Source organism: Sinocyclocheilus rhinocerous, unplaced genomic scaffold (genome assembly GCF_001515625.1).
Source record: "Sinocyclocheilus rhinocerous isolate Xijiao unplaced genomic scaffold, SAMN03320098_v1.1 scaffold1043, whole genome shotgun sequence".
In the NCBI taxonomy this organism is placed as follows: domain Eukaryota; kingdom Metazoa; phylum Chordata; class Actinopteri; order Cypriniformes; family Cyprinidae; genus Sinocyclocheilus; species Sinocyclocheilus rhinocerous.
The window spans coordinates 1699410-1711594 of NW_015642610.1; the positions used below are offsets into that span (position 1 = coordinate 1699410).

A 12185-nucleotide genomic window follows, 5' to 3' on the forward strand; every position below is an offset into this window, starting at 1 on the left:
GGAGTAGGAGCTAATTTGGTTCTCGAAAAAGGCAGTCCGGTACTAAAATCGCACCCAGTTCCGGCGGTGCGAACACGCCAAAAAGTGGGTAGTTCCACAATTAGTTCTGGTACTATGAAAAGGTTCCCGCGGTGCGAAAGGCCCTAATTATACTGTCACAGCGACACTGTAAAATAAAGTGTAACCATGGATTGTTTTCTAAAAATCTTCATTTGCGTTCATCTTATTAAATGGATATAACAATAACTATCATGTTTAATCATCTTTTTAATTCTTTGAGAATACACCACAGCTATAACGAACGATGATGACACAGGGTGCTAAAAACAGTAATTTGGAATTTTTGTTGGAATCACTTCAGTGCAAGTCGACCAAAAACCCACAACACAATGAAATTAACAAAAATGAAAGGGGAGAAATATTGTCTTAAAAGGACAGTTCACCCAACTGCTATCAGTTACTCATCCTAATGTCATCCTAAAATACTTATTTTCTTCAGATGAACATTTTTTTAGATGATGAATGATTAAATATTTACAGCCAATCAGAATCCAGCGACTTTAAAGAGCTTGAACACTTAAAGTGGCAGACAACAGAAATGCAGCACGTCTATAAATAGTCTGTCAGTTAGGTGGACGTGAATATAGTTTATCTTTACAGTTATCGTTCTTAGTGTGAACCTCCAACAAAAGATATGTAAAAGAGTTTTGAAAAGGCATCATGAAACCGACAAGTATACTAGTGTACAGTGCAAGTCGACCAAAAACCCACAACACAATGAAATTAACAAAAATGAAAGGGGAGAAATATTGTCTTAAAAGGACAGTTCACCCAACTGCTATCAGTTACTCATCCTAATGTCATCCTAAAATACTTATTTTCTTCAGATGAACATTTTTTTTGTCCATTACAATGAAAACGTCAGTGGGCCCCATTGTTGTTTTGGACCCCATTTACATTAATTTCATTGACAAAAACAGTCAAAACACTCTTCAAAATATCTTCTTATGCATTCTGAAATGAAAATCAGACATATAGGTTTGAAACAACATGAGGGCGAGTAAATGATTACAGAGTTTTTATGGTATTGGACAACACCGCTAAATTTGACTGTCCTACCGGTGTTAATCCACTTTAATTGCTTTGATATTATAACAGGATCATGATTTCAACCAATTAACCGAAGGCACATTGAGTATAGAGTTGTCTTGTGAGGTTGCTTATTTGGATACGGAACCTACATATGTTAATAAATGCTACTGTCGCTGGCGTAAATAGGGAAACAATCACCGTCAAAGTGGAATCAACAGTTAAACAAAGTGGGTTATCTAATGATAGCAATTAGTTAACAAACACTGATACTACGCAATGCCAATGCCCCCCAACTTTACACATTTGTGGGGCCACCGGCTCCTGACAAGCTTAGCACTAATGAGACAACACTATTGACGCTGAACACTGACTGCAAGCTCTCTCTTTCCACTGCTAATCTTATGCAAACAAGCAGCCACATGGATCCAACCTGGAAATGAAAAGACCACACGCGGACCCCACCGCGTACAAATGGGCTACAAGATGAGTTGGCCCTCAGGGAAATTAGTAGACTGGGAATGTGTAGGAGACAATTACACTGTCACTCATTTACCGTATCTAGACCTGAAGTGCTTTCTGGTGGGGTGTTCAATATTGTCTGTTTGATTTGGATTTGATTTGCAAGCATGGTTCAGTTGGAAACAAGTACAGAAATTGCCATATTTGTCCTGGCTGGAATGAAATGAGGACAAAAGGAAGACATGGTCAGTCATAGTGATGACATAATTTCCTGACTGATGAAGCCAGTCATGATAAAATACTGGCTAAAACGATAAGTCTGACACCACAGTTGATGGAAAAACACTGTCTTGTAAAGTCAGCAGAAAGCATTAGCCTGCTGATAAAAAAACAAAAAAACAACTGTAACCAGCCTAAGATGGTTTGCTAGTCTTCGGTGGTTTATGCTGGTCTCTCAGCCAAGCCAAATAGGTGTTTAGCTGGATTCAGGCTGAAAAATGTCCCAAGACCCTCTAAAACCATCTAACAGACCAGTTTGGCCAGACTGGGAGACCTTCAAAACATCTTGGGGTAGATTAAGATGTTTTTTTTTTAACTATATTGTCTAGTGTATTCATAGTCATAACAGGTTTTAAATTAACAAATAACTAGTTTTGTTAAATAAAAAACAGAAATGTATGCGGATATGATTCACTGTATTCATGAAATGACGTGTAGCGCATTTACTATTGGGAACTCACAGCTGTTAGGTGACAGAACAAACAAGGGTGAAAATAAAAAACTGCTTGTACAGTACACTTGAAACTGATAGATACGTATTAACAAATACAACAATCACATACGTTTAAAAAAACGGGATTTTTATTATTAAACTTTTTCTAAAGCATACTCCGAAAATAATTTTAAATAGGAGAAACCGAGTGCTCCGCGCGGTTTACGAATCATAATTAGACATTGTTTCTACACGCCGTACAGTCAATGCATCACTCACCTGAGACAAATAGCACGGTTCACACATACCGACAGCGAGAAATCCGACTTTACACACACTGATCCGGTTTAAATGTTCAGCTCGTGAGATTCTAAACAAACGCGACCGTAGCTCGTAGGTTCTGCACTGCCCGCGCACCTCCGCTCACAATGGACTGTGATGATGTGTGTGAGCAGCAGACAAGAGTCATCCGGGCTGCGTGCGGAAATCTGTGAAATGGTGGCCTACATAAATCCGAAATCACAGGGCCGTGTTTGGTTACAGCGCTGCTTTGTTGTTTAATTACACTCAATATTGATCTTGCATCCAAATCAAAACATCCTCGCATATCACTTCCGCGTGTCGTCATAATGTGGGGGTTTCGAATTCCCTCGACCACAATGACAATGAAAAACATATTTAGAGCTCGATTGTAGTCCAACCGGGCCACATCTTAGTAGGGAACAGGAACAAGTTTATATCATGCATTTGTTATTCCAATAAGGATATCGTTGTTTTAAATTATGCCAAAAATGTGGTTTCACTTGTTTTGTTTACATGTTGTATACTGACTGATGTGTGGGGGGTTTTGGTTGGATTTGTTCTAAAGTTGGCTGGCATTGACAGCAAAGGAATGCCTTTCCTTCACTGTGTTTGGCACCATCTGTAAAGTATGCAAGTTGCAGAGAACATCTGTTTTCAACTGTAAGTGACTGGGTTGAACTACCTGTACGTCGAGACAGAAAGTATTTATGTAATACTAATGGGTTTTAAATGGTCTTTGGTTACTGAAATTCTGTCTGTAAATATTATACTATCAACATAATATACCACAAAGTGTTGGTGAAGTGCAGCCTGTGCACAAACAAACTCAACTGGAAGAGAGAAGTTACAGCCAGGGCTGAGACAACAGCACCTCCCTCAGGACTACAGATGCAGCTTCAAACTAATCAAACTGACATAAATGGGGGTGATGTGCATAATTAAAACAGACACGACAGGCAAAACTACATTTTTCTATAATTTAATTTCCGGAAGTACATCAAAAAATAACTGCAAAAATAATTAAACTGACACATAAATACGTTAATTTCATAACTCTGTTAAACGAACTGTTGAACAGCACATTTGCCATTCATGCAGGATCACAGCAGCACTAGTGGAAGAAAACAGCATCCAAATCACTCAGAACACCAGTTTCTTTTTAAGGGAACCTGAGAAATGGAATAGGAAAAAAAAAAACATTTAGATTTCAAACTTCAATACCATTTCCATTATACATTATCCTTATCTATTATATACTGGTGTAATTAAATGAGAAAATTAAGTTTTTAACATTGTTTACATGTCTATCTGTTGTTTTAATATGCTTAAAGACAAACCAGGTGTAAATTCTTCAGTCAACACCATTGCTGTGCATTATTTAAAGAACACTGACAGCTATCGGGTACATTTATCTCGTATTTTTGCATGTTTTCTTCACCCTGTTCAATACTGTCACGTTTTCTCTTGATTCCAATCAACAGGTTTTCTTTCTCTTTCAGGGCTTCTGTTGAGGAGTTTGGTCTGGGAAGCAGAGGTCCTGGGGTTGGTCCTGGTCTATTGCTGAAATACTTCATCTTCAAAGCCTAGAATGAGCATACCCATTCATTCAGACAGTCTCTAATGTAGATTAGCTTTAAGCATTACGATTAAGTTGATAAAACTGCAACCCAGTTACTGGCACCTGTGAAGCTGTAGTGCGTGTGCAGGGGTTAAAGGTGAATAATCCCTTCAGGAGCTCCAGAAGGTCATCGCCAGCTGCGCTGAAGATGTGCTCCAATGGAGTGCCAGGAAACAGTTTAAATGACACATAATCCGGAAGACTAGACAGCCCCTGAAACAACAAACAGCACAAATCACTGATTCTGCCTCATATACACGCATACATTTCTCAAAGCCTCAAAAATGGTACATTATTGACATGTCTTTGTAGATGTGTCTCAAGTAATCATTTGATTTCTTATGCAAATGAAGCTGAAGTAAAACTCTCTCAATTACAAATAAGTATAGTAGATAACTACAACTCACAGGCCATGTCTCCTCTGTTGGGGTTCCCAAAGCTTCAAATATCTTTGTCAGCTGGTCCAAGTCTGAATCTCCAGCTAAAAATGGCACCTGGCAGAAGAACAAACTATTCTTAAAATGCATGTTAATGGTTTAATCATTATGGAAACGTGTTTCTGCCACGGGATTAAAAAAAATAATAATTAAAATGTAATTGCGATTTTTTAATCTCACAATTCTTTTTTTTTTCTCAAAATTGCGAGATATAAACCTGAAATGAAGAAGAAGAAAACCCTGGCCTTACCTTGCCATTAAATTACATCAAACTAGTTAACACTGCTTTGAGAGTTTTTCTAATACAACGGCTGAAGGAGTGATGGCAAATTTGACATCTTTCTCTCTTTTGACTCTTTTGATATTTTCTTCCCTCTTTTACAAAGTCATACAAACACCATCATATTTTTTTCTTTAGCGATTTGGGGAAATCTGAACTCAAAATAAATTGTATTTTGTCGTAGTGTCTGTTCAACACTATAGAAGTTTACCTAACTATGACAGCTTTGCTTCTGAGAACCCTGGAAATGTGAAAAGGGTCTACTGGTATTCAAAGGAACCAAATGGTTTTACAAACACCGGATTAAGTCAGATACTCACTCTGAGTAAAAGCTCAGCAAGAATGCAGCCAACTGCCCACATGTCCACACCCACACCGTACATCCTGGCACCAAAGAGCAGCTCCGGGGCACGATACCATCTGAGAAGTAGTACCACACGACATGAAAAATGAAACAATAGCATAATAAAGAGCATCCAAGTACTATTGTAGAGGTCAACTCAGAACTATTAGAGACTTCTACGAACCTTGTAACAACTTGATGAGTATACACTCGGTTCGGGCTTCCAAACGCTTTGGCTAAGCCAAAATCAGCCAGCTTCAAGACTCCATTCTCATCCAGTAGCAAATTATTGGGTTTCAGATCCTAATAAAAGAAACAATAACAATAACTGGAAGTGGCAGTTTTCATCAGGAATTTTTTTGGGAAATAAGTTAAGTACTATTCAAAAGTTTGGGGTCTGTTAGATTTTTAAAAATGTTTTTGAAATTAGTCTCTTATGCTCACAGAGGCTGCATTTATTTGATCAAATATACTGTAAAAACAGTAATATTGTGTGAGATATTATTACAATTTAAAACAACGGTTATATTTAACTTTTTTATAATTTTTTTTTATTATTACCAGTGTTGAAAACAGTTGTGTTTAGGGTTGCACAATTCCCGGGAATTTTCAAGACTGGAAAATTTACATAGGAATTAACGTGAATATATATGGGGATTAATGGGAATAAACTGGGAATTTGCAAAATTGCAGGAACAGGGAACTTAAATGTAGTTGAAAAAAAAAATCTTGCAGCATAATCTTGGTTAAAACAACTAGATTTAATGCAATTTCAGTTGAATTTCTACCCTGTACATTCCTCAATCACATGCACACAGCACACTTACTGCAGGGCTATTGAGACCTCACACCCTACATGCACTGTGCATTCCTCCATAACATGCACATAATTTCATGAATCCTGAACACAAAATGATGTCAAAATGGCCATCTTGGTGAGTATTTACGTAAATTACATAAATATTACATAAATTTATGTTTAAAACTTTCTTGTGCTGTGTAAGCTATTGCGCAACAAAATTATACCATTGTAAAATCAAATACACTGACTGAGCAAACATTAAGGTGAGGAGATAAAAAAAAAACCTGCCTAAAAATGACCCTCCTCAATACACAATCTCCCCATGTCACCTAAGGGGGGAATTCCTCCTCATTTTCCAGGCTTCTATTCAAGTAAGTTTTGATATAGACCAATTTGTGTTTGCAAACAGTGATGAGTTTTTTTTGTGGGAGGAGCCTATCTGGTGACAGAAAATGACAGGTTTAAAGTAGCAGTCTATGGAAGCCATGGAATAAAGGTAATTTTGAGTTTATATTTCAAAATTCTGACTTTTTTTCTCACAATTCCAAGATTATATTTCACAATTCTGATTTTTTAAAAATCCACTCGTCGTCATTTTTTTTTTTTTCCCACCCTTCTGGCTTTTTTCCTCAGAAATGACAAACTCACAATTGTTGAGTTATAAAGTCAGAACTAGGAGATTTGCATCTGCAAGGGAAAAAAAGTCAGAATTGTGAGATAAAATAAGTAAATGTTATGTAAAATGTTATAGGTTTAATTGGTATTTCATGCTGTAACTGTAGGGCTCGTACAATTATGTCCCCTATGAACTGCATATGTGAATATTATGTAGACCTATTGTTTAATTCAAATTTATGCTTTAAAAGTAGGGTAATCATAGCAGGTTTCATCCATAGTCTGTCCATTTAAATGTCTGCGTTTAACTTCAAATGGCGTCTTTGACGACAGTATTCTATAAAAATTATTTGCATTCCGATTCTGACATCCAAAGGCACAACAATACATTTTTTTTTCTTATTCCATAGATTTTATCCGCTTCCCTCCACTTGTTACCAGTGTTTTTCTGCCACCACAATGCGCGTGCAGCTGCAAGTGACATAACTGTGATGTCTACTCCAAACTGGTCTATTACTTGGGTAAATATATTTGATCTATGGATTTAGGTTAACTAGCAAATACCAAAATGTGTTTATACAGCAGCTAGCTAGCCAGTAAATCAGATATGAAAAATGTAAGCTAGTTAGCACTATTTCATTGAAAATGTATGAGGCTAGGTATCATGTGCTAGCTAGCTCAAGCTGTGATGCTCTTTCTTCTACAGTCTGCTAGCTAGTTCTGTTATCATACAGAAGTACAGCACTGGTCAAACGTTTGGACACATCACTATTTTTAATGTTTTTGAAAGAAATCTCTTACGCTCATCCAGCCTGCATTTATTTGATCAAAAATACAGAACAAAACAGTAATATTGTGAAGTATTATTACAATTTAAAATAATGTCTTTCTGTTTTAATGTACTTTCAAATTTAATGTATTTCTGTGATGCAAAGCTGAATTTTCATCACCCATTACTCTTCAGTGTCACATGATCCTCCAGAAATCGTGCTAATGTGCTGATTTATTATCAATTTTGGAAACAGTTGTGTTGCTTAAAGGGGTCATATGATGCTTTTTTAAAGATCATTATTTTGTGTATTTGGGGTAACAGAATATGTTGACATGCTTTAATGTTCAAAAAACACATTATTTTTCAAATACTGTACATTATTGTAGGTCCTCTATGCCCCGCCTCTCTCAAACGCTTCGTTTTCTACAAAGTCCCTCCTTCCGACAAGCGCAGTCTGCTCTGATTGGCCAGCTGACCCAGTGCATTGTGATTGGCCGAACACCGCAAGCACTCGTCGGAAATGTAACGCCTCTTACCATAATCGCGAGCTTCATCTTTCAAAATAAATGTAAAGACCGTAAATAATGTCATTAGTTTTACCATCAGTTCAAGCCCGAAAGGGGAACAGAGTCGCGTGACAGACACAGTGATGAAGCTGGTATGTGTTTGCAGTACACAAGCCACGGTTAAGACAGCTGACTCCACTTTGATGTGACGCTGTCTCTCTCTCTCTCTCACACACACGCCCGCGCGCGCGCGCACGCACATACACACACACACACGATGCGCAAAATTCCGCATTTGAACAGTCAATAGCAAATACTTAAACTAATAACTAAACAGTAGCTGATTCAGAAGCGCCAGATTGTCATAGTAAAGTCAGAATTACCTCCTCTCCTAGGTTCACGAAACGGTCGTCCATAAAATGCATTGCTGTTCTGTTGTAAGTAATTTTAAAGATTCCTAAATGCATCTACTTCTGGAAGGCCAAATAAAGTGCTTTTGCTTTCGCCTAGAAACACACAGCGTCTCCCTGACATGCTGCTTCAACACTAACTGCGGTTACTGAAACCACGCCTTCTTTCTTTGCGTGCTCATTTGGGCGGCATTATGCAAATATTTCCACATGGTGAGGTAGATATGTGGGGGCGTGTTAGAACGAGCTGTTTTAGGGGGGCGTGGCAGAGTCTTAACTTTGATAAAGAATATCTCTTTGGTTTTGAGACTTTAGTCTTTACAACTTCAGGGATCTTATCTATGCACAATCAGCTTGTAACACTCCAAAGAGAAAGGAAAACTTGAAATCGCATCATATGACCCCTTTAATATTTTTTATAACCTGTGATACTTTTTTCAGGATTCTTTGATTAATAACACTATACAAGATTAGCAGGTTCCAAAAAAATCCAAAAATGTCATTTTTAACATTTGTATTAGTTTGCATGCATGTCCGCTTATGACCAAACAAAATGTTTATATTTATGTTTGTATGATACAATTTGGAAAAATGTCCAATTAATTCCTATAAATTCCTGTTAAGTTTCCAACTTGGAATATTTCCAAAATTCCCCAGATTAAGTTTCCGAAAATTTTACGTGCAACCCCAGTTGTGTTGCTTAATATTTTTGTGGAAACTGTGATACATTTCTCAGGATTCTTTGATGAATAAAAAGTTCAAAAGAACAGAATTTATTTGAAATAGAAATGTTTTGTATCATTATAATTGACTTTACTGTCACTTATGATCATTGTAATGCATACTTAATAAATAAAAGTTTTATTTCTTTACAAAAATCTTACTGACCCCAAAATTTTGAACAGTACTGTACATAATTAAAAACACATGGAGCAAATATCTCAATGCCTCACCCTGTGCAGGATCCAGTGATTGTGCATGTATTCCAGACCCTGTAACGTCATTAGGATGTATGCCTTTATATTGGCTGGTGTCAATACAAGACTGGTGTCCTTTATGATCACCTGAAACAGACCATAATACAACTACTTATTTATATTCATTATTTTAAGAGCAATGACCAAACAGTTAGAGATAAGCATCATGCTTATATTGCGTTTACGTGGACTTTTATTGTTTGATCTACTGTAGCTCTTAATGGTTTTGCTCTGTGATAGCTTTGTTGTTAAAGTTACTGAGATGAACAATAAATGTCCAAGTGCATTGCTCTGACTGTCGTCACCTCGAGATCCGTCTCCATGAAGTCAAAGACAAGACTGATATTGGATTTGTGTCCAAAAGCATCCAGGAGCTGAGGCAGAAAGGTTCATTGATGTCAGTATTAGCAACAACAAGTGCATCAAAATCGTATATGAATATAGTACATGACTTACACCAATAATGTTTGGATGACTGAGCTCTTGCAACAACTTAATCTCTCGAAGAGCTGTTCTGTTGATACCTGGATAACAGAATATATATAATATAGTGTAAAACTCAAATTACTCAAAATAAAGTTGTGATCAAAGATTAAGCCAGATCCAAAGCGCACCATCTTTGGCTTCTGTTCTGTGCCCCACTTTTATCTGCAAACAAGAAATTCACGTTTTAACATGAAGGTACTTAAGAATGATAAAAAGAACTTCAAAATATTCCACTACCCAATGCAAAATACTGAAACAAGCGAATTTGATCAAAAGTGATGGTTTTCAGTAAGTGTTACCTGAAATGTCTTACCTTTTTGATAGCAACAATAGTGTTTGTGGTTTTGTCTCTTGCCTTGTACACAGTTGCAAACTGCAAAATAATGGCACAATGACACTATGCATTAATAAAATTTACGATTAATGCGCACCTCCAAGAGCTTCTGCAGCTACTAAACCGAACCACAACAGCTCAGAAATATCTTGTTATGTCGTGTACCTGTCCTTCACCAAGAAAGTCCAGCTTTTCATAGCGCTTCGCTCTGGACTTCACATCCAATGCCATGATATCAACTGTAAAACTATTCTTTGTGAAGGTGCGCTTCCTTCTGCATTAAAAAGCACTTTATACTTCCGGTTCAAATAAAAGTCCCATAAGTGGCAACGCACTTTAAATGCTCCACTGCTTAGATAAATATTATTAAATTGCACGGGAATTGATGCTGCACGGTTCGTTCATCATATTCTAATAATATCATATTATTTTAATATTAATAATGTAATAATCATTTTTATCGATTTTAATAATTTGATCAATTGGTTTTTGTATCAACAAACAAATAAATTAAATGTTAGCTTTTTATATAAAAATATTAAAAATATTTAAGAAACATTTCGTTGCACATTTAGCATTTTAGTTTAATTTATATACTGTAGTTTATTATAAATAATTGAAGGCATTTTGCAGCTCCTTCGGAAATTTATTGAGGACCCTCACTGAGAATAACTGATATAAAGACCTCTGTTATAAATACATGACGAGTTGTTTCATAAACAAATCCTTAATTATAAATCAAAGTTTCTTGCGTCATGACTTCATGAATCGTTTTAAACAGTTGCTTACATCATTTTCTGTTCTTATTAGTTGTGGAATTACTCTCTTTAAATATTCGAAATAATCCTGATATCAAGGGGTTGACCATTTTTGATCGTGAGATTAGAATTTCACAACTTGCAGACGATACAACCCTGTTTTTAGAAAATACAAATCAGGTTGCAAAAGTACTTGAAATCAAGCATTGAGTCTATTGATCATCTTTTTATCAAATGCCCCCTTGTTAAGGAATTTTGGTCTGACGTGACGTGTCAAAATTCTTTTCTTCAAAATCTAATGTAGACATTGATGTTACTATGTGTGACATATTTTGTTATTTTTCTCATTGTAAACACAACGTAGCATATATAGGAAATTTATTTATTTTATTGGGAAAATATTATATTCATAAATGTAAATTTTCTTCAACATCTCCAAAATTACATAATTTTCTTTGTGACTTTAACTACTTAATTATAACACTAAAAAATATTAATACCAAAAAAAGTGTCAAATTTGTGAAACTGTATAATGATCTGCTGAATGGTACATAATTTTGATTTACTACCTCTGTATTTTTTGTTTTATCTATGTATTCTTTTTTTTTTTCTCTCTTATTTATTAAATCTTCTTTGTCTTCCTATATAATTTTTATATTCATAATGTCATCCAATGTTACATTAATTGTTGAATGTTGTTTATACTTGCAATAAAAAAAAAAAGTTGCTTACATCATATAAAGTCGTGCTATAGTAAAATTAATCGATTAATTCCTGCAGAGGGCGATGTTGTCAGTACAAAACACGCTCTCCTTTCCTTTGCACTACTGTACATGCATTTTCTTAAACTGCTCTAGTTAGGCTGCTAAACACGAACAAATAGTGTTTATCCACTAAAAAAAATATCCAGTTTAAAACAGTCTAACGTAAGTCATGTCATGTTTCCCCCCTTCTTTGCATTATTTTTTCTTTATCTCACAATGCATATGTAGAAATGGCAAAATGTATATACCAGAATCTGCTGATTCTCAATATATTTTTTATAATAAAGGGCAGTTTATAAATCAGAAACAGTTACTGCTGAGGATATGTTCTTCCATTTTGTAGATTTATTAAAGTGTTCTGTCAATACTCAGTTCTATTCAGACACACAGACAGACTCAACACTGTCAGAAACATTAGATATTAGTTCACAATGAATATTCAACCAGCATGTGACTCAACTGTTATTCTTTTATTGATACAATCATATAGATCACACAATTTGTATTTTATATATAT

At 35.8% G+C, this 12185-nt stretch overlaps 2 protein-coding genes across 2 annotated transcripts in view; both read right to left on the reverse strand.

The window, feature by feature from the left end:
- Positions 1–2817, reverse strand: part of serinc5 (serine incorporator 5) — a 23680-nt gene extending 20863 nt beyond the window's left edge. The window contains exon 1 of the mRNA XM_016573351.1: positions 2543–2817. Coding sequence (XP_016428837.1) covers positions 2543–2569 — 27 coding nt within the window. The 5' untranslated portion in view covers positions 2570–2817. The remainder of the gene's footprint in view (positions 1–2542) is intronic.
- Positions 2818–3556: 739 nt separating this feature from the next.
- LOC107756278 (cyclin-dependent kinase 7-like) lies at positions 3557–10450 on the reverse strand. The gene is made up of 12 exons (XM_016573300.1): positions 10312–10450; positions 10126–10185; positions 9941–9974; positions 9783–9850; positions 9632–9700; positions 9303–9413; positions 5429–5547; positions 5222–5321; positions 4592–4678; positions 4248–4397; positions 4005–4149; positions 3557–3735 (listed from the first exon to the last, which is right to left on the reverse strand). The coding sequence occupies exons 1-12, from the start codon at positions 10375–10377 to the stop codon at positions 3707–3709; spliced, it is 1038 nt and encodes a 345-aa protein (XP_016428786.1). The 5' UTR covers positions 10378–10450; the 3' UTR covers positions 3557–3706.
- Positions 10451–12185: the final 1735 nt, after the last annotated feature.

Coding starts and splice junctions, on each gene's coding strand:
- LOC107756278 (XM_016573300.1), bottom strand. CDS start 10,377: ATGGCATTGGATGTGAAGTCCAGAGCGAAGCGCTATGAAAAGCTGGAC. Junction 9,414..9,631: donor TCATGGAGACGGATCTCGAG/GTGACGACAGTC, acceptor GGTCTGTTTCAG/GTGATCATAAAGGACACCAG. Junction 4,679..5,221: donor TTGCTGAGCTTTTACTCAGA/GTGAGTATCTGA, acceptor TTCTTCTGCCAG/GTGCCATTTTTAGCTGGAGA.